The sequence below is a fragment of the Cnephaeus nilssonii genome (genome assembly GCF_951640355.1).
Source record: "Cnephaeus nilssonii genome assembly, chromosome: 20".
Classification (NCBI taxonomy): domain Eukaryota; kingdom Metazoa; phylum Chordata; class Mammalia; order Chiroptera; family Vespertilionidae; genus Cnephaeus; species Cnephaeus nilssonii.
In genome coordinates, this window is record NC_137091.1 from 1,677,973 (window position 1) to 1,705,837 (window position 27,865).

Genomic DNA, 27,865 nt, shown 5'->3' on the forward strand with positions numbered 1-27,865 from the left:
GATGAGTAGGGGTTGGCCAGGAGAACAGTAAAGGGAGAAGTTATTCCAACAGGGGAACAGCTCGTACAATGGCTCAGAGGTGGAGAGAGAAGGTTGACTTGAGAATATAAGAAAATGTGTGGCCACAAGTGTTGGGGAGTGAGGACAGGGGGACCAGCATCCTGAGAAACAAGGGGGAGCGAGAGGACCAACGGAAATCCTCCAGGAAAACAACGACAGAAAGTGCACGTGTCATCGGTGCAAACACGCCTATTCCTGTGCCCACAGGCCCAGGCTCCCGGGTCAGGCTTCTGGGCTTAGGGGGTAAAGGAAAGACTGGTTGGTCCAGATCATCCGGCAAACGGCTGGTGCTCGGTACTGCCAATATCCCCCGGTTCACTTCCTTGTCTGCTAAAGTGAGCAGCAGCGTATCTGAGCCCTCAGAACGCCTGAATGGCAACGTGGTTCAGAGAAACTACCAAGTGTTTCTTCTTTCCAACCCATTCAGTGAGAAGTCCAAGTCAGCCCACAGCCAGCTGCCAAGCTAAGGCTGACCTCGATTCTGCCTGCAAAGAGAGCGAAGGCAGAGGGCCCAGCTGCATGATGGGAAGCCCATGTCTCCAGGTGCGGAATGTTCCCGAGCCTTTATCAGCACTGCAGGCCCTGGCGAGTCATTGCTACGGCGTCCAGGAAACAACACACGTTTTCTTCTGGCGGCCCCATCCGTCAGGATAGGCGAGGTTATGCTGCAGTAACAGCTCACCTCGGATTCTCGGTGGCTTGAAACCACAAGGTTGGTTGCGTCCACAGAGATTAGCTGAGGCTCTTTCCATGGCTGGAGGCCGGAGTCACATTCACCGGGGAACTCTAGATCAGGGGTCCTCAAACTTTTAAACAGGGGGCCAGTTCACTGTCCCTCAGACCGTTGGAGGGCCGGACTATAGTTGTTTTTTTTTTTTTTTTTTAAAAAAAACAACAACTATGAACAAATTCCTATGCACATGGCACATATCTTATTTTGAAGTAAAAAAACAAAACAGCAAAAACACCGGCAGGCCGGATAAATGGCCTCGGGCCGTAGTTTGAGGACGCCTGCTCTAGATGAGGGTGCTGTCATTTTCTGGCATGTGGCCAGGGGCTGGGCCCGAGGGACCAAGTTTTCTCACTTTTCTCAGTTAAAGGTTGGAGTCTGACTACCAGTCTCCCAGGATTGGAAACTCATAAACTTTCCTTTCTGTCCAAGTCTAAGAGTCAGACGTCTTGCTGGTCTGGTTTTAATGAACCGGGACTCGTGAGTTTTGACCTTGCCAAGTTCAAAAGCCATTTAGAAGGAAAAGTTACATCAACTTGAACAGCAACTGTTAGCTCTTAGGAGAAAAAAATATACAAATTATTCTTATCTGCCTAATGACACTATGACATATTTTCACGCTACTTTACGGAAAACTAAGAGGACTGCATTTCTTTATAGAAGTCCTATAATTTTATAGTCTTGTTTGGATATCCAGTAACAAAAGCCAATGGGACTACGATGTTTCAAACCCTCTGGAAATAACTATTGCACAATCGGAGGTTCTATTTACCCAGAGCTCGCTAGCGACATGTCCTTTTTCTAAGTGTTTAGCAAGGATTATCTCATGACATCCTCACCCACGAGGTAAGCTGTTACTATTCCCACTCTACAGAGGTGAAGACTGAGGCCCAGAGGGGTTAAGCAACTTGCCCAAAGTCACACAGCCAGACAGCCCCAGGCCATATTCCCTCCTGTTTGCTGAAAAGCAGGGTACTTGCTGCAAACAAGTCTAGTCTGTCCTCTGGGGGCAGCAGATCCCTTGTCGGTAGGAGCGGGGCCTCCTCCAAACCACGCCCCGCTCGGGAATTCTCCGGCTTCAGAGGCGCACCTCCCCTCCCCCCAGGTGAGTCTGGCTGCTGACGCTTGCAGGAAACGCCAGCCTGGCACCAGGTCTTTCCTCAAACCCCAGTAGCCGAAACAGTCTGCAAGAAAGCACGTGACTGAGCAGAAGCGAATGAGGCCTGTGTTCTCCAACACCCGGGAACAACAAGGCATGTGCGCGCGCACACACACACACACACACACACACACACACACACACACATACACGCACACACCGTGGCTCCCAGCACCTATTATCCAGCTTCATGCTGGAAATTCCCGGCTATTCATTTCTTTGTTTTTATTCTGTCTGGCCTCACCCTTTCTGGGGAATGTCCACAGAACACGAGGGTGGGGTGGGGTGGGGTGGAGGTACTAATGGCAAAGGGCAGAGAATGAAAAGGCTGCAGGGAGCTGCTGCTTAAGGGACTGCACACCGTGGGCAGGTGGGAGTGGGTGGCCTGGTGCGGGGGCTCTAAGCCCTTGGCTAGGCACCCAGTCTCCTGATGTGGAGGGCAGTGCAGGGCGGAGGCAGGGAGAGAGAAGAGGGAAAGGTGGGGACGGAGGCAATAGCTGGAAGGTGCAGACTCCCAGCCCGCCCCGCCCTGGAGTCTGAGTGCGGTAGGTCTGAAATGGGACTCAGGGGGTCTGTGCTTTTTTTTTTTATTAATATATATTTTTACTGATTTCCGAGAGGAAAGGAGAGGAAGAGAGAGAGGGGTCTGTACTGGGAGGAATCAGTGGCTCACACTTTCAGAAACAGGGATGAAGATTCCGGTTCTGGAGGAAGACTCGGGTCACATTGTCGTGGGAGAAAAACATGCCCCTCTTTCCCCGTTGCTAGTGGGTGCCGCTGGAAGCAGCCTTCCCGGAGGTCCCCGTGGAGGATGAGCTTTGGGAGAAAGCTTTATTTCCGTGGAAGGACGCCCCTGGGTTTCCAAAGCCCCATTGTCCTGGTCCCGTCCTAGAAGTGCCACCGGGCTTCAGTGAAGCAACGCCAGGGCCCAGTTTCCTTTCCGCTTGGAGCCGGGCCAGTCCAGCATCAGGCTAGTTACCGCCCGTTGGTGCGTGGTGTGTGGGGTCCAGATGGCCGTGGGCCGTGTGGGCAAATGCAGGGAAGCAGGAGCAACAGAGCTCCCAGGAGAGCCAACGCCTTTGTGTGGGGGCTGAGGACTGGGGGGTTGGCGTGGCCTCTGTTCCCGGTGACTGACAGGAAGCCCTATGCCACCCCAACTTTCCTGGGCATGTGTTCATCTCCCCTTTGCCCGGTCCCCTCCCCGCCAGGGAACATGCCTGTGATGTCTGGCCTTCCCTCCGCTGCTCTCCTATTATTAATCACTAGCTAATTATAATGGTGTCGATATCCTAGCTCAGCTGCCCACAGGCTGTGTGACCTTGGGGCAAGGTGCATATCTCTGCAGAGCTTTACTTTAGTCATCGGTAAGATGGGGACCCTCATGCAAAAAGAATTTAGCACAGCCCAACCGGTGTGGGCTGGGTGTTGACCTATGAACCAGGAGGTCATGGTTCGATTTCCGGTCAGGACAGGTGCCCAGGTTGTGGGCTCGATCCCCTGTAGAGGGTGTGCAGGAGGCAGCTGATCAATGATTCTCTCTCACCATTGATGTTTCTATCTTTCCCTCTCCTTTCCACTCAAAAATCAATAAAAAAAATATTAAAAAAAAATAATTTAGGACATTGGCTGGCCCATGGTAAACAGGAAACAAACAATGGCTATTGTTATTGTTATTATTATTATTAATCTCAGAGCAAAGATTCCAGAGGCCCCCAAGTCTCTATCAAACTCTGCGTTAATTGTGGGAATTGTGTCAGCTAAAGTTTAGCTCTGTAACTAAAAGAGAAAACCAATCACAAATACCTCAGGGCCCCTGGGAAAGGGACTGAGCCAGAACAGCAGGCACACTCCCGGCGCCAGCCTCTTCCTTAAGCCACTGATAAGAAGACGGGGACACCTACGTTCACTTCAGGGCCTCTGTCGGTGTCTCATGTTGCTGGAAGCGTGAGGCTGGGGAGCGGTTGAGGGGGCTGGATCCCTGCCGCAGGCAGAGCTCCTTCGGGGGTGCGAGTGGGCAGAGCAGGTGGAATGTCCTTGCGGTGGAGGGGATGGTAGAGACCTAGGGCCACCCCGGCCCATCTCAAGGGGCAGCTGCTGTTCAGGCCCCGCCCCCGTTACCTTCCGTTAGACCATTGTGTGGAGGGCAGACCTTCTGAGTCATCTGAGAGAAGGTAGAAAAGTCGGTTTAAATGTGTAATTTCCAGATTTTTGCATGTTGCCTCTACTTTTAATTTCCTTTTAATTTTTTAAAATTGATTTCAGGAGGAAGGGAGAGGGAGAAAGGGATAGAAACATCAATGAAGAGAGAATCATTGATCAGCTGCCTCCTGCACGCCCCCTACTGGGGATCATGTGCCCTGACTGGGAATGGAACCGTGACCTCTTGGTTCATAGGTTGATGCTCAACCACTGAGCCACACTGGCAGGGCTCTAAGTTTTAAAAACATCATGTAGACATAGGCCCTAAGATGCCATTGGTAGTAAGACATTCTGATATTTAACGAACTAATAAGGAAAGAGAGACCTGTTCATTACATTATGACAAGCCATTGACTACAGGCCTAATCTTAATCCCAGAGACGTCCCGATGTGAAAAAATGTGCGTCTCGGGACCCATGAAATGCTGTGTATCAAGAGGCTGGAGTTGGCCTGGGGCACCTCGTGCAGTTTCCAACCTACACAACTGTTCGCGGCAGCGCCTAGGACGCCTCCCGGGCACTAGGATAGCGGTTCCGTAGGCATGTGGCCTGGGGGCAGGGCAGCCTCGTCACGGATTCTGGTTCCCACCAGGGATGGGAGCCTCCGGAGGGCCTCGCGCCTGCCTTTGCACAGGCGCAGACAGGTGAAGGCACTGCCCAGCGCCACACAGCGGCGCAGAGAGAGCCAGGCCAGGGCCCCCCCCTCCGCACCCGTCCCCAGCGCCCCTCCGGGGGACTGTGACAGTGCCTGCCGCCGTGCCCCACGGGCCTGCCCAGGGAGACGTGCCCTCCCCTGTGCCATCCCTGCTGAGGCTCTAAGCCCTCCCTCCCCCCTAGAAAAAGCACCTTGGTTTGATCCACAAGACCTTCCCATTTTATTAGTAAAATACAAAATGGCACAGACATTGGTGATGGGGTTGGAAAAGCAAGAGGATCGACCATCTCCTTCTAACGTCCTCCCCAAATTGTCCGTGTCCGTGTCCCGTGGTGGGGGAGCTAATAAAGTCCGTGGGCAGGGGGCCAGCTGCCCCAGCTGCTTTCTGACAAAGGAGGGGAACCCCATCATGGGGGCCCCACCCCTTGAAGGCTCCCAGCGGGGAGGAGCCCGTAAAAGTGCATTCAGACCTGCTGTTCTCCCAAAAGTGCCCCCCACTCGAGCCAGGCCCAAACCGGGGGTGCCATGTCCAGCAGGGGGTGCGGCGGGCCGGCCCTCTTCTGTGGACCAGAGCTGTGCCTGCTCCCTCTGAGCATCCGTCATAAAGGGATGTGTCACCTGTACCTGGAGGGAGCCCCACCCCTGGGAGGCTTCTCAGGTGGAGGGCAAGGGTCAGTCTTGGGGACAATCAGAGGGAGATGGGGACTGCCATCAGGGACCCCAAGGAGGGGGGTGGGGGCTGCGGGTCCAGCTCTGGGTGGGGTGCTGGCCAGCCGCAGCTGCCGGTCTCACCCAGGCCTGCCTGCACCCTCAGCAGCCAAAGGAACCCCTTACCACCCCCCACCCCCACACACACACAACTGCCCTCCCCCCTCGGTCCCTCCCCACAGGGCAGAGTTCCTGTCAGAAATAAACACGGAACCTCAGGTGTCAGCTCGTGGGAAACGTCACGGACATGCCTGGCCCTGCCTGCCGTGGGGGCAAAGGTGAGGGCGGAGATAGCGTGCGGACAGGGAGCCAGAGAGGGGCTGGGAGTCCAGGCTGCAGGTAGAAAGACCGAATGCTGGCCCCGAGTCCCTCACAGGGAGTGTGGCGGCTCCCTGCAGTTTCTCCCTGGACCCTGCCCTCCCCCCACCCCCGCCCCCAGGCAGCGCCTCAGCCTTCCCCGGAGCCTGCAGGCTCCCCTCCTCCTTCAGCCTGTCACATGTCACCAGGCCATCTCAGTGTCCCTGGACGCCTGGTGGACACAGAGAGGGGCTGTTCTCCAAGTCAGGAAGGGGCCTTTAAAATTGGTCTCTGCCCCCCATGAACCGCAGCCCAGCCCCCACTCTGGGGCCCACAGTGCCGACCCCTCCAACAGGGCAGGGCTGGGCCGCCGGGCCCTCTGGGTCCCAGGGCGGTGCCTGCCTCACTGATGGGTGGAGACTGGCGAAGGTACCCGGGATCTGGGGACAGGGGTCTCTGGACCACTGCGTGATGCCCGTCGGGTACAGGTCATTGCCACATATTCGCGGTCCCTCTCTCCTTTCACCGATGGGAAGCCAGAGGGGAGGATGCCTCGTCAGGGTGGTGGTGGGCCTGGGCCTAGAACCCCGGGCTTCACGCTGAGTCCATGTTCCCTCCCTGTGCAGCACAGACCCAGGAGGGAGACGATCCAACCGGCCCGGCGACTCGGCCGAGTCTTCGCTGAGAGTGGCGCCAGCAGCCACCACGCCCGCCTCATGCAAGAAAAGACAGGTCCGGCTAGGGCGGGGCTCTGTCGGGGGGGGGGGGGGCTAGCACCGCAGGCAGCGGGGTGACAGCCGACTGCCGCGGGACCCCAGGACACGATGGGGTCGGAGGGAGTGTGCAGAGGGGCCTGGCCCGAGAGGGAGGACGTGGTCCCTACATGGGGACAAGGGCCGAGGGGCTGAGACTTCAATAATGGTTCGTCGGGGCTGGAGGTGTCAAAGGGAGGGACCCTTTAAGCAGCAGCAGCAGAAGAGTTTTCCGACTCGGGGGCCTTGGGGTGAGTTTTGGAGGCCACCCCCTCTGCCTCCAGCAGGTGGCGGATGCCCAGGGGCCGCCTGCGTCTGCCAGGAACGGGGACAGGCCCACGGGGGTCCTGCCTCCCTGTTTCCAGCATCCCAGCTCGGCCAGGCCCTTGGGGGGGGAGGAGTGAGGATGGGGACCCCAGGCAGCTGTTTAGCTGAACATCTGGACAGGCAGGTGGGCCGCTCACACTGGCACCAGGACGTAGGAGTTGCTGCCACAGCTCCGGGGCACGTAGCGGAGCCCGGCCGCCATGTCCCCCACCGCGCCGCGGGGGCAGGCCTGGAGCCGCTGGTAGGTGAGCAGGGCCACCCCCAGGCAGAAGAGGAGGCCGAGGAAGGCCAGCAGCCCCACCGCCTGCCTCCGGGTGGCCTCCGGGTCGGTGACGGGAGTGGTGAGGATGTCCTGCCTCTGGGGGTCCTTGTGCGTGGGGGCCCCGCTGCCTGAGCTCCCTGGCTCCCCGCTGGGGGCCACGGAGACATGGGGCCTGCTGCCGGGCCCGGTGACCGCATCCGTGTGAGCTGAACTGGACCCTCGAGGGCTCTCGGGCGTGAGGTCCTGCCCAGGGTCTGGGGTTGTGTGTGAAGTGGCGGGGTCCTGTGGGGAGGGGGCCTGGGTGGAGGGGGGATCAGTGAGGAGGGCCTGGGAGGAGGGGGCCTGGGAGGAGGGGGGATCAGTGAGGAGGGCCTGGGTGGAGGGGGCCTGGGAGGAGGGGGCCTGGGTGGAGGGGGTCTGGGAGGAGGGGGGATCAGTAAGGAGGGTCTGGGTGGAGGGGGTCTGGGAGGAGGGGGCCTGGGTGGAGGGGGTCTGGGAGGAGGGGGTCTGGGAGGAGGAAGTCTGGGAGGAGGGGGTCTGGGAGGAGGCAGCTTCAGAGGCCTTCTCCTCAGCCCAGAGGTCCGCTGTCGGCTGGTGAGGGCTCTGCCAGGACGTGGCAGTGGTGGTGGTGGTGGTGGTGGTGGTGGTGGCGGCGGCGGCGGCGGCGGCAGTGACGTTGAAAAGCTCAGTTCTCTCGGGCCCATCTGAAGGCGCTCCATCCGGAGCCAGTGAGATGGTGGGGGACCTGGGCGGCTCTGGGGAAGTCCCCGAGGCCCTGCGTGCCTCCTGGCCGCTGCTTTCCGCTGCGGCCGTGGGCTCTGCGGTGGGAGACCGGTCCATCCCCTTGGTGGCCGGGGCAGTCATGGATCCGATCCGCCTCCCAGGGGTGGGTTCGGCCTTGCGGTTCAGATACTCCACGGCTTCCTGCACCCATTTCTCCTCGGGGTCCGCACAGAACGTTCTGTTCTTGATGGTCGTCAAGCTACAGGGAAAGAAGGCGGGGACCTGTGACGTCCAGGTGCCACGGGGAGTGGAGGCACACGCCAGTGCCTGCAGGCGAGCAGGCCAGCCGGAAGTCCTGCCCGGCCACTTACTGTGAGCCGTGAGCTTAGCTGGGGTGCAGCCACCCCTGGAGCTTCTGTGTCCTCGCCTGAGAAGTGGGACTATGATCCCCACTCTGTGGGTGACCAACCACCCAGACAAAGGGGCCGAGATGCAGGCCTCTTCGTGAGAGTCCAGGCAAACGGGGACCAGTCGGTCACCCTGCTTCTGTCTTATTATAAAAAACAAAAATTATGTAAAGCACTTGGCTCGGGCCCTGGCCAGGGTGCTCAGTGGTTAGAGCATCAACCTGCAGGTCACGGGTTCAATTCCTGGTCAAGGGCATGTACCTTGGCTGCAGGTTCAATCCCCAACCGGGACCGCATCCTGGAGGCAGCCAGTTGATGTGTCTCTCTCACATCGATGTTTCTCTCTCTCCCGCCCTCCCTCCCTCCCTCCCCGCTCCTCTCTTCCTTTCACTCCCTGAAAATCAATGGAAAGAATATCATCGGGTGAGGATTACCAAAATAAATCAGCCCTTCTTTTTCTTTCTTTTTTTTAAAGGAAAAAAATTAAGCAAACTGAAGAAAAACAAGGCCCCTGGCTCAGAGTAGATCAGTAACCACTGGAAATAATGACGATCTTACTAATATTGTCGTTGCCATTGAGGTGGGGCTCGGGGCTGGGAGTCTTGGTTGGGGGAGCGGTGACGGGGGTTCTCTGCCTCCAGGTGAGTGACTGGCAAGCTCCCTGCTGGGACCGCCTCACCCTGGACAGGAACGATGTCACGGTGTCGTCTCCGTCTCCTCCCTCAGTAACAGGCTGCCCTCTGGACCTCTACCCGCTCTCCTAGGGGGTGTGTCTCGGCCTGAAAGGACACCTAGCAGCTACAGCCATGTATATGGTGGCCTCGTTGGGGCCCTGAGTGCCACCAAACCTCGAGCGTCCTCTGAAGCCCTGTGTGGCTGGCTCGCTGCCGGGACACGGCCCAGAGGTGACCGGGCCTTGCTCCGGTGGCCTGTGCTCTCACGCCTCCTGCAAGGTGGCTACCGCTCAGCCCTGTTTGCAGAGAGTCAAGCCTCCAGGGGTAACATAACCGCTCCCGGGGCCAGTGTGCTGGACGCCACAGCTGTCCAGGAGGCCAGCGTGATCCTGTGCGGCCCCCAGGCTGAGACCCCCTCCCCGGTGCTTCCCGCTTCCCCTAGAAAACAGAAGCAAGTATGTGGGGGAGCCTGGGGCAGCAAGCCTGGGGGTGGGGGTGGGGGCAGAGAGGGCTCTTGAAGCAACTGCACACTCAGTGGGCTGGGCGGTCGATGGGCGCACGGCTTCCCCAGCTGAGCCTGCGTTTCAGAGGCCCCTGGCCACTCCTTTTTAAAAAATATATATTTTTATTGATTTCGGAAAGGAAGGGAAAGGGAGAGAGAGAGAGAGAAACATCGATGATGAGAGAGAATCATGGATCGGCTGCCTCCTGCACGCCCCCCACTGGGGATGGAGCCCGAAACCCGGGCCTGCGCCCTGACCGGGAATCAGCCCGTGGTTACCCTGGGTCATAGGGTAACGCTCAGCCACTGAGCCAGTCCGGCTGGGCCCACTTCTTGCTGCCAGGCCTCTGGGTCCCGCTGCGCTGCTTTAGGGCCCCAAGTCCTGAAGAAAGGCCTCCGGGATGGGCCACTGGGCAGCGCCCAAGGCGGACCCCAGAGGAGCAAGCAGCCAAGGTGGCCCGGGCTCCAGGCCGAGGGGAGCTGGCTTGGCTGGAGCCCAAAGCCTCCTAGAGATCCTGTTTCCCCGTCACACGGAGACGCCAGTCTTATCGTCCCAGCTCCTGGGCACCCGCCCAAGCACGTTAGTTACATTCTCTCCTCTCATCCTCCCACCACCCACTCTGCAGCGGGCAGGCGCTGTGACCAGGGCCACCAGCTGCGAGTGGCCAAGCCAGGATTCGCCCACACCTGTTGGATCCCGGAGCCTGCGCTTTGAGACGTCCACGCGTCACCTCCCCCAGGAAGCCCAGCAGGCTCCAGAGCCCACAGAACATGCTCTGGCCCAGGAGAAGTGACCCTGCGTGGCTGCTCCGGGCCACAGGCCATGCAGGAAGCCGCTCCCCACCGTGCTCGTGGCGCGGATATGAAGGTCAATGAGGGGGCAAGCAGGCCAGAAGCAGGGGAGCATTCGCTGAGGCCCTTGGCCAGGAGCCCGGGTCGGGCTGGGAGGAGGTGGACATGCATTCTCGGAGGTCTGGGGCCGTCCCCAGGGCCTGACAGGGATGCAGAGGCGGAGAGGGTGGTACCTACACGATTTCGGGCTTGCCGCAAGATGCTTCCCTTCGTCGATAGCCGGCTAGGAGTCTCAGGGGGATCTTCGGGGTCACGCCGTTGCACATGTAGCTGCATTTCTTCACACTGTGCTGCTGTCCTGAGCCCCCAGAGGCCCCCAGTCAGCAGGACTGTCCAGGGCATCTGGCTTCTCACCCCCGTGACAGTAGGTCCCAGCCACACGGCCCAAGAGCCAGTGCCCTGCACACCTGGCTTTCAAGGCCCTTGACCTCACCCCCCCCGCCCCCTCCCCCGTCCCGTCCGTCCCTGGCCAAACCTCTCCATGCCTCAGTTTCCCTACCTGTAAAATAGGGACAATGGTAGTATGTACCTCACAGGATAAAGCTCTTCTTGCCCGGCACGTAGTAAGTGTTTAATTGTAAGAATTAAGCTGCTATAATTGGTCTGTTGTAAACAGAGTGGCTGAGTCTGAGAGTGGCAGGGATCTGCTTGAGGTCACACGGCCAGGAAGTGATGGGACAGGCTCTCCTACCAGACCTGGCTCCCATCATGCTCCTGGGCCTGTGGTGCTGCCCATGCGCCACTCCTGTTGCCTTTACCCCAGTGAGTCACCTGCTCAGCTATCACGCCCCCCGTACACACACACCTCTCCCTCCCTCTCAAGCTGTCCATATTCATGGATTTTCATGACCTCTGAGACACACCCAGCCCTCTTGCCATTCACATCTCATGTGCCTATCCGTGACATGTTCGCACATACACACATACACACCAACAAACACAATGGCATATCTATAATAATCTATAATAATAAAAGCATAATATGCTAATTAGACCAGACAGCTGAATGACCATCAGGACATCCTTCCGGATGACCTTCCGTACGAAGCCAGAGCTGCAAGGGCTGAGGCAACCACCGCAGCTGCGAGGGCAAAGCCCTTTGCACAAATTTATTATATAGTCCTATATAATAAAAGGCTAAGCCGAAACCGGTTTGGCTCAGTGGATAGAGCGTCGGTCTGCGGACTGGAAGGTCCCAGGTTCGATTCCGGTCAGGGGCATGTACATTGGTTGCGGGCACATCCCCCGGTGGGGGGTGTGCAGGAGGTAGCTGGTCGATGTCTCTCTCTCATCGATGTTTCTAGCTCTCTATCCCTCTCCCTTCCTCTCTGTGAAAAATCAATAAAATATATATTTTTAAAAAATAATAAAAGGCTAATATGCAAATTGACCAAACGGCAAACGATCGGTCGCTATGACACGCACTGACCACCAGGGGGCAGACGCTCAACGCAGGAGCTGCCCTCTGGTGCTCCCACAGGGGCAGCTCAGCTTAGCCAGAAGCCGGCCTCATGGCTAGCGAGAGCAGCGGTGGTGGGAGCCTCTCCCGTCTCCGCAGCAGGCAGCGCTAAGGATGTCCGACTGCAGGCCTAAGCCATCAGTTGGACATCCCCCAAGGGCTCCCGGACTGCAAGAGGGTGCAGGCCGGGCTAAGGGACCCCCCCCCCCCCGAGTGCATGAATTTTGTGCGCTGGGCCTCTAGTACACACACACACACACACACACAAAGGCATACATACAACCTGGCACATGTAGCAGATAATACAATAAAATATTTTAAATGTGTAAGTACAACCACCTCTAAGAACAGTGGGGAGGGGTCTGCTGAGTAGACCACCCTTTGTTCTGTCATTAAGAACCAGGTGGTCCTGGCTGGTGTGCCTCCTATAAACCAGAAGGTCGGGGTTCGATTCCGGTCAGGGCACATGCCAGGTTGGTGGACTCCATCCCCAGTAGGGGGCGTGCAGCAGGCAATCAATTGATGTTTCTCTCACATGGAAGTTCCTTTCTCATGGGGTGGGAGCAGAGTCGGGGAAGCAGGGGTCTGCAGATGGCTGGCTACCAACCACACGGAGTCAGAGAAAAACCCCAAGACAGGATGAGGGTGACTCAACAGACACTTGAGAACTCAAATATTTTATATAAAACATTTGAAGTGGTTTGCATTGCAATCCCGCCTCCTCCTGCCCCCCTCCCCTCCCAGCTAAAATCTTCAGTAAAATGTCTTTGTTTGGTGTAAGCTGGGCAGGGGTATGTGAAAAATGAGGAAGAGAATGAGTTTCAGTTCTGGGTCAAGGTCTTATGCAGCAGAAGCAAGACCCTGGAAGGTTTTGCAAAAATCCATAGCCAGGACTTCCACACAGCGGAGTGGAGAGAGCAGCCGATCTTGTCTAGCTCTGCAGGGCCCTGCAGGCCCCAGCTGGCGCCTGGGCTCCACCAAACACACATTGCTCATGCTCAGGTACATGTATGTGGACGTGCAAACATGCACTGGGGTGGGGAGTCTGGGGGGGCTCCCAGCAGCTACTCCCTGAGTCATGGGCTGGCTGCCTTTCTCTCTCGGGAAAGTCCCCTGGCTGCCTTGTCTCCCTCCTGCTCCCCCAGCAGGACCTCGAACCACCCAGCTGCAGTGTCCCGGTCCTGGTGAGCCAAGCAGGAGGCAGCTCCCTGGACTGGCCTGGCAGGTGTCTCCCTGGGAAAAGCCGCAGAGAAAAGGTGCCCCTGGGTGACCTGGAGCCGGGGGCAGCTGCCCAGTGGGCAGGAGGGAGAAGCTGGTGAGGTCAGTTCGCTCTCTGGACGCAGGTTCCCCGGAGGGGGAGGGCCACTGCCCACCTCGGGGCTTTGAGGAGCCACAGTCAGCCTGTCCCCGCCGCCCCGCCCCACACGGTGCCTGCACGCCCTTGGCCGGCTCTGCGCAAGGTCCTGCCCAGGGAAGGTTGGATGACTAACCCAGGGGCCTGTTCCCTTCCTGGAACTGGGCTTTTCTCTCCTGTCGATGGAGACAGTGCCTCCAGCCAGCCAGTCATTTATGATCTGTCACATGAGTTTCCAGAGGGCAGGAGCTTGTCTGTCTTGGTGTCATAATGTCTTCCAGCACAAAGTGGGTACTCCATAAATATTCACTAAGTGAAATAATGCCTCAGTCTACTTAGCCCTCTACCATCTATCCATCCATCCATTTATCCATCCATCCATCCACCTATTTATCCATCCATCCATCTATTCACCCATTTATCCATCCATCCATCCATTCACCCATTTATCCATCCATCCATCCATTCACCCATTTATCCATCCATCCATCCATCCATCCATCCATCCATCCATCCCTCCATCCATCCACCCATTTATCCATCCATCTGTCCATCCATCCATCCATCCATCCATCCATCCATCCATCCATCCCTCCATCTGTCCACCCATCCATCCATCCATCTGTCCATCCATCCATCCATCCATCCATCCATCCATCCATCCATCCACTCATTTATCCATCCATCTGTCCATCCATCCATCCATCCATCCATCCATCCATCCACCCATTTATCCATCCATCTGTCCATCCATACATCCCTCCATCCATCCACCCATTTATCCATCCATCTGTCCATCCATCCATCCATCCATCCATCCATCCATCCATCCATCCACCCACCCATTTATCCATCCATTCATTCATCCATCCATCCATTTATCTGCTCCCTCTTGTCAATCCTTTACTCAATCCACATACATCCACGTCTACCTCCCACCCATTCCTGCTTACCCCATCCATCCATCTACCCAGCCCCACTCACCCACCTACCACCTTCCATCTGCAGCTCCACCTCCTCTCATTTATCCACTCATCCATCCCTCATCAGCCCACTCACATATCCTTCATCTATCCGTCCGTCCATCCATCCATCCATCCATGCCCTGATTCAGCCAACATTTGTTTGAATTACTTTTGAATATCTACAAAGACCCAGGTCCTCTGTCCTTAACCCTGAACTTCCTCCCACGGGTGCTGGTGCTGAGCTTGGAGAGATCACCTCAATCCCAATAAAGGCTACCAGGTCACTGTGTGGACTCAACCAACAAATGCTAACCCTCCATCTTGCCGGGAATAGTGGGTTGAACAAAGCCCGCCGCTGCCTTCAGAGGGCTCCTAGCCTGATGGGCAGCTAAGACACACCCACAAAGTACCAGAGAACTTCCTATTGGAGTACCTACTATGTGCTCAGCACACGCACCTCTGCTCTCATTAATTCTCAACATCCCCGCCGAGGGTGTGTGGTTATCCCCGTTTTACAGACGCAGAAGCTGAGACTCAGAGAGGCTAAATGACATGCCCGAGGCCACACAGCTGCTTAGTGCCAGATCTGGTTGTCTTCCCAGGTCCTAGACACCCCACTTTTCCAGGGGGAAACACCATGCTTCCCAATATATCCAGTGGTGCTGAGGGTTACGCGAGGGAGAGACCACTCCTGCCACAAGTGACCCGGGAGGCTTCTTGGAGGAGGTGGCCCTGAGGCTTGTCCCAAGGACTGCGGAGAGGCCTCAGACAGGAAGGGGCAGGGACGTTCTGGGTCTCTGAGGGAGGAGACAGAGGGCTGAGCCAACGCTAGGTGTGTGTCCTGGATGAGTCACTTGGGCTGTCCGAGCCTCGATTCCCTTGCCTGTGAAATGGGCACAATAATACCCGCTTCACAGGGTGGCTGTGAGAATAAAGCTTTTTCAATATCTGGACCCTCAGAAAAGGGTGTCCTCCACAGCAAACACCACTGACCTTTCCGGGCAGGCAGACCTTTGTTGCGGGCTGCCCTGTGTCCTGTAGGGTCTTTGGCAGCATCCCTGGCCTCTACCCTCTAGGTGGGAGCACCCCCAACCAAAAATGGCGGGGCATTGAGAACCACCAAAAACACCTCCAGAAATTGCCAGATATTCCCAGGGGGCGAACCCTCACTGAGGACCACTCCCCTGGAGATATCCACATGTCTCCCTCCCCCTGCCCCCTCCCCCCGCCTCCCTCAGTGCCCCCTTCTCAGGGAGGATTCCCTGGCCTCTTACTTCAAATTTCAACACACACACACACACACACACACACACACACACACACACACACACACCCTCTTTTAAATCACAGCATTTTTTTTCCTTCTAACAGATCAGATTGTTTCTGATTTATTCTGTGTGTTGTCTGCCTTCACCATCGATGTTCATGCCCCGAGGCCCGGGGTCTTGGGCGGTTTTCTTCATTGATCTGGTCTCAGCACCAAGAACAGTGCCTGGCACAGAGTAAGTGCCCAAGAAATACGTGTGGAATGAATCAGCGAAGTGCGCACAGAAGCGCTGTGTGACATAGGCCATCTCCACCAATGGAGAGAGAGGCATTTTTATTTCAGTCCCACAGGGCCTGGATCTGACACCCCGCATTTATCCTCCCCTGCCTTCCCCTCCGCCCCCCTCACCGCTAAGCAGGGGGGCGGACTGCAGCAGCTTAAAGCCGATTTTTTTTCTTTCTTTCTTGCCGGGCCTTGAGTGGGAGTGGATGCGTCAGGGCTCAGGGAGAAAATTTCTCTGACTTGTGTCTGCAGGTTTGTTATATAAAGCGGAGCCTCCTGCCGGGCACAGCCCCGCAAACCCTCGCTTGGGAACTGACGTAGCTGCCTGCACCAGCAGAGCAGCAGCCTCCAACCCCCCTCCCCTTACTCCCCCCCCCGCCCCGGGGGCCTCTCTGGCCGTGGACCACCCCCTAGTCCTGCCGGGCTCCCTGGGGCCGCTCAGAGCCACACCGGTCAGTGTGGGAAGGACGCTAAGGGGCCTGGTGAGTGCCAGCTTTCCAGGAGGAGAAACGGAGGCTCAGAGAGGTGGAAATAATGCAAGTATCTCCCAGCAAAGTCGGGCACTGAGATTAGGGATTAGGACGGGAACCTGGAGGTCCTGAAGCCCTAGGTTGCCAGGGAGAGCATCCAGGGTCCCCTCTCCACCCACCTTGGAGCCCCCTCTCTCCCCCCCCCCCCCCCGCTGTTATAAATAATCCTCCTCCTCCTCCTCCCGTTTCCAAAATGCCCTCCCAGGCATCGCAGCCTCAGGCACAGAGGCAAGACCTGTCTGGAGGTGCGGTGGCTGGGACCAGAGGGCAAGACCCCCTTCAGGTCATGGCACGGCGCCTCCATCTGACACCCCCTCCCGGGCTCACGGTCCCCAAACACCTCGGGCTCTGGCCTCGGGCCCAGGAAGCAGGAAGCCAGCAACACTTGGCCTCCGCTGCCTCTACCACCTCCGCCACTTCCGCCGCCTCCGCCAGCCTCAGCTGCCTGCGCCACCTCACCTGCCTCCGCCCTGTCCCACTGGTGTGTTCCCGGGAGGTGTTCTGGAAGCTGGAGGCTGCTTCTCATTCTCCCGGGCTCGCTGTGTGTCCTCAGGCGGGCTGCCACCCTCTCTGAGCTTCGACCTGCCAGATGGCCTGGGTCCTCCCCGAGGATGGACTGACTCAGGTGGTTCCCAGAGGCCGTGTGGCCACAGAGGCGGTGAGCGCCCCCCACGGCCCCCCCCCCCTGCACCCAGCCCACCGCCTCCTGCCCTACTTGCCGGCCGGACCCTCAGCCAGTTTCTACACCCACCCTCCCGGTGGCAGGTGGGCTGGATGCAGCGTGCCCTGCCAGGTCCCAGGCTCCAGAAAGCTAGTGACCGGAGGTGCGCCTCACCTGGACCCTGCCTGGACCACCATTTTCTAAGCTGTGCTTGAAGGAGGAAGACCGTACAATGGGGGAGATGGGGCTACAGACCAGAGCAAGAGCGGTGAGCCCACCCCATGAGCTGCAATGACCTTGACCTCCTCTGGTCCTGGGGCCCCGACTCCTGGGGTGGCCTTGACATGGGGCAGGAGAAAGTCCCAACTGTGGTCTAGCCCAGGGCCAGGCTGGGGCTCAGGACTTCAGGTTACATATTAACCCTGGGTCCCACCGGGGCTCGTACCGGCAGGAGCCACCTCCCGTGCTCGAGCCCGGGCCTCCTGATACCCACCTGGCCCCCTTGTATCTCCCACGCCACCCGCCACCCCCCGACCCGGGCGCTCCAAGCAGTAGCAGCCTTGCTCATTGAGCCAAATCTTTTCCTCGTGGAGCCGCATCTCCGTCCCCCCCCCCGCCCCCGCACCCCCCCCAGGGGGGCCTGCCACAGACCCCGCCTCAGGTAGGAAGGGTCTGGTGCCCCGAGGTCAGGCCTGAGGGGCAGGCGTGGGGCGGGGGCCGCCCCCTCCCTGTTCCTGCTGCGCCCACCCCACTCACCCGTCAGCAGCAGGACTAGATGGCAGAGCACAGCCAAGCGGAGCAGCCAGGAGAGCGGATGAAACGCCATGGCTGAGGGCAGGCAGGGGTCCAGGCGGGGTCCCGGCGCGGGGACCAGGCCGGCACAGTCTCCGCCGAGGGAGCTCGGTGTGCTAAGATCTGAGGAGATCCGCTGCCTCTGCCTGTCTCCGCCTCCTGGCTCCCTGCAGGCAGGCGGTGGGAGGGGAGAGGCAGGGAGCCAGATGCCACAGGATGTTGCCTTAGAAACAGAAGGCCCAAGTCTTGGGGATCCTGGGCTGCTGCTCAGAATGGCTCCGCAAACCGGAACCGGCCGGGAGGACTGCTCAGGTTCAAAGGGCCTCTTCTCGTCCCTTCTGCTGGCCACCGCCCTGCGGGAGCTGGGCTCGCCCTTCGGTCTGGCCGGGGCCTGGCTGCTCACAGGGCAATAAGCCAAGGGCAGGGGCCGAGGCGTAGAGGATGCTGGCTGCCAGCAAACCGGAAGGGACCAGACTGGCAGGGCCCTGGTGGACCTTTTTACGGATGGGGAAACTGAGGCATGCAGAAGTTACGGAATTTCTTGAGGATCACCAGCCAGGAAGCGGGGGAGCCTGGATTAGCCCCAGTCAGGTGGTTCTGGGGTCTGAGCTCATGACCACCAGATGACCCCCCTCCCTCCACCCCCACGTTGGGAACTGCTGTGAGGATTGAGTGAGTTTAGCCCATAAGGTGCTGGTTCGGGGCCTGGTGTGAAACAGGCGTCAAAACGGCACTGCTTTCCTTCGTTCAGCCCGTGGGGGTGTCTCCTGCCCTCTTCTGGCCCAGTTTTTCCTCCCATGAAATTGGAATGGTCACCCCACCCACCTCATCAGGGTGTTCAAGACTAACTGTGTGTAGCTTGGCCGGCCCGAGTGGCTCAGAGGTCGACCTATGAACCAGGAGGTCACGGTTTGATTCCCACGCAGGGCCCATGCCCAGGTTTTGGGCTCAATCCCCAGTAGGAGGCGTGCAAGAGGCGGCAGATCAATGATTCTCTCCCGTTAATGTTTCTATCTCTCTCTCCCTTCCTCTCTGAAATCAACACAAATATATTTTTAAAACGACAGTGTTTCTATCTCTCCACTCTCTCTAGAAATCAATATCCTCCGCTGAGGATTAAAAAAAGAAAGAAAAGACTAACAATTCATTCCAGACACAACAGCCAGGCTTTCAACTCAGCCAGACCCGGAGTACGACAGGACTCCACCACCTATGAGGGGTATCGCCTTGGGCAAGTCACTCAACCCGTTTGAGCCTCAGCCGCCCCATCTGTGAAATGGGCTGTAATAGTCACCTCATCAAATCAGCCGCTGGGGGGTGTAGACAACTACCTACTTTCACCGAGAGGCACACAGAGGCTACTAGTGTTTGTGGCTGAGCCCGGTGTGTGCCCGGCATTGTGGGGCAAACCCTGGCCGAGGTCCTGGCCCCGGAGCCCGCTCAGCAGGAGGGAGTGCGGGTCGGAGGAAGGGAGAGCCTTTGTTCTTCTGTGGGCGGCAAAGGAGGCAGCGAGAGCGCGGTGCTGCCATCAGGAGGCCGCGGGCCGAGCTTTGCTCTGTTTCTTTCATATTGTCATTTGGAAAACTTTTAGACAATAAGGAAGAAATGGGACCAAGAACATATAGCTCTACCACCTAAATTCAATGATTAGCATTTGTCCGCATTTGCTTTGACTTTTTTCCATTTCGAAGTAAATTATGGATGCCTGAGACTTGGCCCTGAAATACATCAGCATGCATCTCTATAGTGTAAGGATAGTGTCTTTTATGCATATACTATTATCTCCCCCAAAAGTGAATAATAATTCCTATGTCATGTAATTTTCAGTTAGCATTAAATTTCTCCAGTTGTCCCCAAAATGTGTTTTATTGTTTCTTCTCTCTTCCTCTTTCCTCTTTTCCCTCCTGCCTCCGTCTCTCCCTCCCTCCCTCCCTTCCTTCTCTCTTGCTTTTTTAAAAGTTTTGAACCAGGACCCATCTAGGTTCATGCACAGCATTAAGTTATTTCTTTTTAGTCTACAATAGCCCTCCCAACACATTTTTCATGGCTCGACTTTCTGACGATTCAAAGCCATTGTCCTATACGCTGTTCTCATTCTTAATTGATCTAATTATGTCCTTGTGAAGTCATCTAAGTTGTTCCCCTAACCTCTGTATTTCCTGTAAACCGGGAGTTGGAGCCACGGGCTCGATTAGATCTCCACCACTTTGGCAAGAATTCCTTATGAGTAATACTGGGTTCTTCACGCGGCACCGCACACCGCCTCAGACACGCTATGCTCCTCACAGATTTCTGCCGGAGGTGTCTCCTTTGGGATCGTAAGTAACTTACCTGCAACACAGACCATTGCGGGCGGAGGGAGACTCCCCGGTGGAAGGGCCGGGCCTCTGCAGGGGCTGGGAGCGGCCTGAGGCCTTCGGCTCCGAGGAGGGTGTGGGCAGAGAGCTGCCACAGACACCGAAGCTGGAGCGAGGGATGAGGGTGCTGCTGGGCAGAGGGGCTGGGAAGGCTCTGAACTGAGGAGTAAGTAGAGCCACACGGCGACTGAAAAGTGGAGCCATTCCACAATAAAAAATGTACTTAAAAAGAGAGCAACAAAAAGCAAAGTGGAGCAGCAGCTGGGCAGTAGGGAAGAGTGGCTCAGTGGTTGAGCCTCGACCTCTGAACCAGGAGGTCACGGTTTGATTCTGGTCGAGGCCACGTGCCCGGGTTGTGGGCTCCATCCCCAGTGTGGGGCGTGCAGGAGGCAGCCAGTCCATCATTCTCTCATCACTGATGTTTCTCTCTCTCTCTCCCTCTCCCTTCCTCTCTGAAATCAATAAAAACATATTTTTAAAAAAGAAAGAGGGTTGCCGAAACCGGTTTGGCTCAGTGGATAGAGCATCGGCCTGCGGACTCAAGGGTCCCGGGTTCGATTCTGGTCAGGGGCATGTACCTTGGTTGCGGGCACATCCCCAGTAGGGGATGTTTCTCTCTCATCGATGTTTCTAACTCTCTATCCCTCTCTCTTCCTCTCTGTAAAAAAACAATAAAATATATTAAAAAAAAAAAAAAGAAAGAGGGTTTCCTCGCGGGTCAGTGGGGTGGGGGATGGGGGTGTCCCTGCCCACACCTTCCTGGGTGCCCCAGAGAGCAGGCAGCCGGCACCTGTCTTGTGGGACATGAGGGATTCTCCCCGGACCCGCAGGCGGAACAGAAACAGCTGCGGGAGCCTGGCACGGAGCCCAGGGCGCTCCTGCGGGGTCCCCGAGTGGTAGGAGGGGCGGGACGGCCAGTGAGGTGGGGGGCAGCCTGGCCTAGCTTTCCCCTGCCCCATCCCAACTCTGCCCAGCTCACATCTCTGGCCAATAAGGAGGGCTCCCCACATGCCCGCTGTGTGCACACATAGCCACACCTTTTTTATTGTGAAATATGAATAACATAAACTTTACCATTTTAGCCATTTCTAAGGTTACAGTTCAGTGGCATCAAGTACATTCACACTGTTGTGCAACCATCACCACATCCATCTCTAGAACTTTTTTTTTTCTTGCAAAACTGAAACTCTGGACCCATTCAATAACTCCCATCCCCTCCTCCCCAGCCCCCGGAAATCACCACTCCTCCTGTCTCCATCCGTGGACCCTCTAGGAATCACACGGTGCGTGTCCTTGTGCCTGGCTCCTTCCGCTTACCCTCATGCCTGCAAGGTGCATCCGTGCTGTGGCGGGAAGGACTCTCCGCCGTCTTAAGGCCGAACGCTATTTCATTGTACGTCGGGGCCACACCCTGCTCGTCCACCCACCCCTCCTGGGTGGTTTCCACCTTTTGGCTGCTGTGGGGAATGCTAAGCCACACACGGTGTGCAGATACCTGTTAGCATCCCTCTTCCAGTTCTCTTCTGTGTGTGCCCAGAAGCGGAACTACTGCATCAGATGGCGATGCCATGTTGAATTTGTTGAGGAACCACCATGTGGTTTTCCACGGCGACCACACCATTTTACATTCCCACCGCCAATCCCAAGGACTCCATTTCTCCATACCCTCACCAGCCTTGCTTTTTTTTTTTTTTAATAGCCACCCTCATGGGTGTGAGGCGACATCTCACGTTGAGCATCTTGTCATGAGTTTATTGGCATTGGCGTGTCCTCCTTGAAGAAACGCCTCTCCCAGTCCTGCCCACGATGAGATCGGGCCGCTGTGTCTTCGCAGTTCATTGACTCTCACAACCACATGCTCGGACATCGGCTTTATGCCCGCTGTTCCCAGAGGTAGACACGGAGGATGAGGGACAAAGCAACTGGCTCCGGACACCCAGCCAGTGAGAGCTCCTGGTCTGCCTGAACCCGTGACCTGTACCCTTCCGATGCGTCTCCTGCCCCCCGGACAAGTACTCTGGGAGGACACCAGGGAAGAGGGGTGTGTACTAAATCCCCGTCCTTAGCCTGGCCCCAGCCACCAGAGAATGACCCCCACCCCAGGTTCTTTCACTTAACTGTACCCCCCCCCCCCGCATCACTCCCAGGGCCAGGAAAGCCCTCTTCTGACCCCTTCCCCCAGCTCCTAAAATCCTCCCAGTCATCCACACGGCCTCTTAAGCATTTGCCTTCTTTTTCTAAAATGTATTTTTATTGATTTCAGAGAGGAAGGCAGAGGGAGAGATGCAAACATCAATGAAGAGAGAGAATCGTGATCCGCTGCCTCCTGCATGCCCCACACTAGGGATCAAGCCCAAATCCTGGGCATGTGCCCTGACCGGGAATTGAACTGTGATCTCCTGATTCATAGGTCAGTGTTCGACCACTGAGCCACACTGGCCGGGCTGCCTTCTTTTCATATACCAATTTAACTAGAGTTAAAGTCCAAGCCAAGGGGAGTCATTCACACCATAGCGTGAATTCGGTCATCAGCTATTTGGGGAAACAGGAAGGGAAAGTCAGGGGCTCTGGAAAGGTCAGGCCTGGGTTTCGGAGGTTGGAGGAGCAGTAAAAACCGGAGGGAAGCAGGAAGGGCAAAGAGACCCAGCACAGAGGTAAAGCGGGGAAAGAAAGGCGAATCTGGACAAATTAAAGGCTTCGCAAGGGACCCCGCTCCCTGGATGACGTGTAGCCTCGGCATGGATGTGTGAGGGCCGGTAGGGGGCGGGAGAGGGGCCTTACTTTTATGGAGTCAGTCTGCAGCCCCCCGTTGGGCCCTGATGCTGAGCCCGGCCCTGTGCGCCGTCCTGGAGGCCAGGAGACAAAGGAACTCGGGGTGCACCTTGGCCCAGCCGTGCGGCTGGGGACAAGCTCTCCAGTCCCGAGGATTCTGGGCAGGCTGTAACCAGGGCTGTTAAGAAGGGCAGAGGGCCGGTGGAAGTCTAAAAAATGAATGGACTACTTAGAAATAGTGAGTCACTTAGAACTCATTGGTAGGAAGTGGACACGGACTCTGCCAACCTAAGCATCAAAGAAAAAATTTTTAAATGAAACTCAATCACTGGCTGCTCAGGCTGAGCGACGCCTCGGAGGGCTGGGGGTGGGGGGTGCAGGGAAGGGGAGTCACTCTGGGTGTCAGGAGCAGCACAGGCCAGGCCGGAAGCAGAAATGTCATTGGCGTGGGTTTGGGATCCAACGTGCACGAAGGGAGACGAGATGGGGCTGGAGACAGAGATGCGACCCTGATCCAGAGGGCCTGGTGCCACGCCCGGGCACTCTGACCTCAGCCCAGGGCACTGGGGAGCCATGGCAGGGTTTTGAGCAGGGAGTGACTGACAGAGCTGTGGACCCGCTGGCTTCAGTGGGGCAGAGGCTGGGATGGAGGAGTAAGAGGGGAGGTGGGAGTAGGGATGGAGATCGGGGTCACAGACAGAGGCACGGGCGGGGAGCAGCTGTCATGGCAGGAAGGTAGGGCTCCGTGAGCCTTCTCGGAGGAGCCAAGGCCACGGTCACCGGGCAGGACCCTTCCTCAGCCGTCCAGCTTCTGGAGAACCCTCCTCACCCAGTGTGCCCTGGGGTCAGCGCAGATCTTCCGGTCCCTGAGGGTCAGCAAGCTGGAAGGAGGAGATGCCAGGGGGACAGTGAGACATGCAGGGATGATGCCACATCCCGCCTGGAAAGCTTGGCACTTATGAGTCACCTACTGTATGTAGAGATGCCTTCTATATAGAGTGGCTTAGCACTTATGAGCCACCTGCTGTATGCAAACACATTTCTTAAGGAGGAGGGGGGTGAGCATCAGAATGTCCCAGGTAGTCCCTCGGCCTCAGCCTCGAGTGCCAGGTCAGGCCAGGGAACCGAATGCCCTCTCTCATGGTCATGGCAAACATTGCCTTGGGAGAGAGAGCATTGGGCAGGGGCCAAGAGCATGAACTTTGGAGCCAACTTATCTGGTTAAAATCCTAGCCCTGTGACTTGTTAGCAAGTCCTTTAACGTCTCTGAGCCTCAGTTTCCACATCTGTGAAATAGGGATGATCATCGTGGTCCAACCTCATAGGATTCTGATGAGATTTGCTGAGTTAATATAAACTAGATGCACAGCAGATGGTAGGTCCTGTATAACTGTGCCAGGAGCTGGCCTGAATTCTTTTTAAAAAATATATTTTTATTGATTTCAGAAAGGATGGGAGAGGGAGAAACATCAATGATGAGAGAGAATCATTGATTGGCTGCCTCCTGCACGCTCCCTATGGGGGATCAAGCCTGCAACCCAGGCATGTGCCCTTGACTGGAATCAAACCCGGGACCCTTCAGTCCACAGGCCAACTCTCTATCCAATGAGCCAAACCGGCGAGGGCTGACCTGAATTCTTAACATTAATTTTCTTAATACATCCTTACAGCAATCCTATGAGGTCGGATTATTCTATCCACTTCCTAGCTGAGGGGAGTGAGGCAAAGCAACTTGCCCGAGTGCCGGAGCTGCCCGGGACTCCCTGCCTGCCTTCAAAGAAGAAGCCTGGGGGGGGGGGGGGGGGGATCCGGGGAATGGTCAATGGGGGAAAAGGAGACTTACGTAATACTTTAAACAATAAAAATTTTAAATAAAAATAAATAGATAAATAAAATAAAGTGATGTCGGTAAATCATATTTCTGGGATTGATTTTCAGATTCTTTTACCTCAAATGCCTACTTTCTCATTTTTAGCTTATTTGCTCTCAAGTTACCAATAACTTGATTCCAACAGAATTAAAATATGACTTAATAAAAAAAAAGGAGCCTGTCCGTGGGGCCGGGAGCTCCTAGCCCCCCTGCGTCCCTGCCCGCCCCAGCCCACAAACCACCAACGAGCAGAGAAGGTCTTGGCCCTGCGGGCAGCCTGCCCCGCCCCCGTGGGACCTTGCGCAAGGTCCTGCCCCTGATCTCCCCATCTGTCATTCTTCCACCTCCAAGTCCAAGGAGCACACGTGTGCTGTCCTTTACTGAGCATCTGGTATATGCCAGCGTTACACTTCCCGCTCACGATGACTGTGCCCCGTGATGCTCAAGAGGCCCAGCACCCTCTCTGTCCCCCTTTTCCTGCCTGTGAAAGGGGGATCCTAACAGCACCTCCCACAGGATTAAGTGCGTTACTGTTTATAAAGTGTGTATAACAGTGCCTAGCACTCAGCGAGCACTCTATAAATGTGATACATAAACATAAGTGGCCCTGACCGGTTTGGCTCAGTGGATAGAGCGTCGGCCTGCGGACTGAAGGGTCCCAGGTTCGATTCCGGTCAAGGGCATGTACCTCAATTGCAGGCACATCCCCAGTGGGATGTGTGCAGGAGGCAGCTGATAGATGTTTCTCTCTCATCGATGTTTCTGGCTCTCTATCCCTCTCCCTTCCTCTCTGTAAAAAATCAATTATATATATATATATATATATATATATATATATATATATATATATATATTAAAAAATAAGTGAAGGTTGTCATTTGGGGATCCTGATGGGGAAAGTGAGGCTCAGGAATCTGGGTTCAGCCTGGGCCACTGTGAGCAAGTCACCCCCTCCCTGAGCCTATTTCTCCATCTATAACGTGGGGGTGATCGCACCCCCTCGCAGGGCTGTTGTGAGGGTCAAGGACTCAGTGCAGTCCTGCTCAGGACAGTGCCTGGCCCAGACGGAACACTCGGTACGTGTGAGCTCTTTACACCCTTCGGGGAAGATCGGCCGCCTGGGGGAGGGTCCAAGATGCTTCTGGTAAAAGCATCCTCCACGGCTCCACCCACCAGCTCCCCGGTACCCCATGTCCTACAGCTTCTATCCTGCCTACACCGCCATGCCCGCGGGGTGGGGCCCTGTTCGTTCAGCTCTGCATCCTCAGAGCCTGGCACGCTGCCTGGCACATGGCGGGGGGCGCCATCGTATTTCTTGAATGACCGCATGGCTTCCCTCCTTGGCACACCCAAGCCTGGGCTGAGCCGTCTACTCCAGCCCGTCTACCAATGCCCAGCTGCATTCCCCACCCACCTGCCCCGGGCCCTCCTGGGCCACCTCCGGGGGGCTCCCTGCCTCCCCAGCGCCCCACTCACACGACGCCAGGCCTCCGGCACGAGTCGGAAGTCCAGTGGAAACCCTTCACCAGGCGATGGGGCAGCGGGTGGCGGACGTGGTGGTGGCAGCAGACGCTGTCCTCCACGTTGGCTCCGTAAGGGCCTGGGGGAGAGGGGCGCTCAGAGCGACACAGGCTGGGCGCAGGGAAGGCTCCCGCCCCGGCCTCTGACCCAGCTTTTCTGCTCCACGTGGAAGGTCGGTGTCCAGAGGATTCTGGGCCCTCAATGTCCCCGATCTTGGGCCTCTGAGAAGCCACGAAGGGCCCAATGTCATTACTCCGGGTGGGTCAGGTCCAGGGCGAGGGCTTCCAAACAGCTGAGCATCCCCGATGCCCCACGCTTCCCGGCAGAACTCAGGGCCTCTGAACCGGGGCCTTGCTCTTCAGGGCGAGGCCCCGGGGCGTCAGCATCACCGGGAGCCCGCGGGTCCTGCTCCACCAGCTCTGCGGACCGCGGGCAGTGACGGCCCAGGGAACGCAGAAGCCCGCTCCGTGCACGGCCCGCCGGCCCCTCCGGGGAGAGGCTGTGTCCGGAGCGGGAGGACTTCCCAGTCACACGGCATGGCCTTGGAGAGCCAGGACAAGGGTTCGGGGCCCACTCTGCCCTGAGTCACCCGGCCACTGAGGGAAGTCATTTAACGTCTCCGAGGCCCAACTTCCCCCTCTGACCGAGGGGGTGATACAGCGCTGACTCTGCGGGGGCCTCTAACGCGGGGAGAACGCACAGGAGCCCATCCCTGAGCAGGTATTGTTCCTCGCCGCCCGACTCCCAGTCCACTGCTCCTTCCCCTACCCACCCCGGGGCAGGGGCAGTTGCGTTGGCGTGAAAAAATCAGGATCCAGGCGTAGCGCAGTGGGTGAGCGTGGACCTATGACCCAGGAGGTCACAGTTCCATTCCCGGTCAGGGCACATGCCCCAGTTGCGGGTTCGATCCCCAGTGTGGGGCGTGCAAGAGGCAGCCGATCTATGATTCTCTCTCATCATTGATGTTTCTATCTCCCTCTCCCTCTTCCTCTCCCTTCCTCTCTGAAATAAATTTTAAAAATAAAAAAATAAAAAGAAATCAGGATCGCAGGGCAGGTTCTGGAGCAAAAATAGGGAGGTGGGAGGCAGGGCCAGCTCTTGAGGGACCAAGAGCTCCTATCCTCCACCCCAGGCCCTCTTCAGCAGCGCCTCCTCCACTCCCCAAGGGCCCTTTGCTCCAGTTCTGTGGAGTGGAGGACCCCGGGCCATGCCTACCACACCCCCAAAGCTGGCTGACACTGATTCTACACTCAAGCCTTCAAGACTACCCATTTAACAGATGTGTAAGTGGAGGCCCAGAGAAGCAATGGGTCCAGTTTGAGAGCCAGCAGCAGACTGGGGTGTCTGCCCTCAGTCCCATGTGTTTCCACTCCACGAGGAAGAGGCCCAGGGTGCGACCCCGGCTTCTGCAGGGAGCCCTCCCCCTCCCCGGCCTCACCTGCTTCGGCTGCTTGAAGAGCCAGCGCAAGGAGCAGGAGCGCGGCCAGGAGCGGGGTCTGCAGGCCGGCCATGCTCCTGTCCTGTGTCCCAGCCAGGTGTCTCTCCAGAAGACAACCAGGTCTGCTATTTAAGCGCTGGCTACACCCACAAGCCTCAGCCACTCTTAGTCACCGGTGAGCAAGGAGTATTGACACTGACGTTCTGAAAGAAGAACTCCCGCTTCCTCCAGATTGGAGGAAATTTTCTGTGGCTGGAAACCATCAGAGGGGACCCCCGCTCTCCACCCTCT

At 57.1% G+C, this 27,865-nt stretch overlaps 2 protein-coding genes across 2 annotated transcripts; both read right to left on the reverse strand.

The window, feature by feature from the left end:
- Positions 1 to 4,945: 4,945 nt before the first annotated feature.
- CX3CL1 (C-X3-C motif chemokine ligand 1) lies at positions 4,946 to 18,001 on the reverse strand. Its single transcript, XM_079800396.1, has 3 exons — positions 17,581 to 18,001; positions 10,484 to 10,604; positions 4,946 to 8,130 (listed from the first exon to the last, which is right to left on the reverse strand). The coding sequence occupies exons 1-3, from the start codon at positions 17,648 to 17,650 to the stop codon at positions 7,020 to 7,022; spliced, it is 1,302 nt and encodes a 433-aa protein (XP_079656522.1). The 5' UTR covers positions 17,651 to 18,001; the 3' UTR covers positions 4,946 to 7,019.
- A 5,540-nt stretch (positions 18,002 to 23,541) lies between these two features.
- Positions 23,542 to 27,647, reverse strand: CCL22 (C-C motif chemokine ligand 22; the record flags this gene model as incomplete). Its single annotated transcript, XM_079759739.1, has 3 exons — positions 23,542 to 23,626; positions 26,092 to 26,215; positions 27,575 to 27,647. 3 exons carry the CDS (start codon positions 27,645 to 27,647, stop codon positions 23,542 to 23,544), a joined length of 282 nt encoding a protein of 93 aa, XP_079615865.1.
- Between the last annotated feature and the right edge of the window lie 218 nt (positions 27,648 to 27,865).

Bases quoted from the DNA above. Each gene is read 5' to 3' on its own strand.
- CX3CL1 (XM_079800396.1), bottom strand. From the start codon at position 17,650: ATGGCGTTTCATCCGCTCTCCTGGCTGCTCCGCTTGGCTGTGCTCTGC. The intron at 10,605-17,580 runs GTGAGTGGGGTG...CTGGGGGCTCAG, and splicing joins TCTAGTCCTGCTGCTGACGG to GACAGCAGCACAGTGTGAAG. The intron at 8,131-10,483 runs GTAGGTACCACC...CTTTCCCTGTAG, and splicing joins TGCGGCAAGCCCGAAATCGT to CTTGACGACCATCAAGAACA.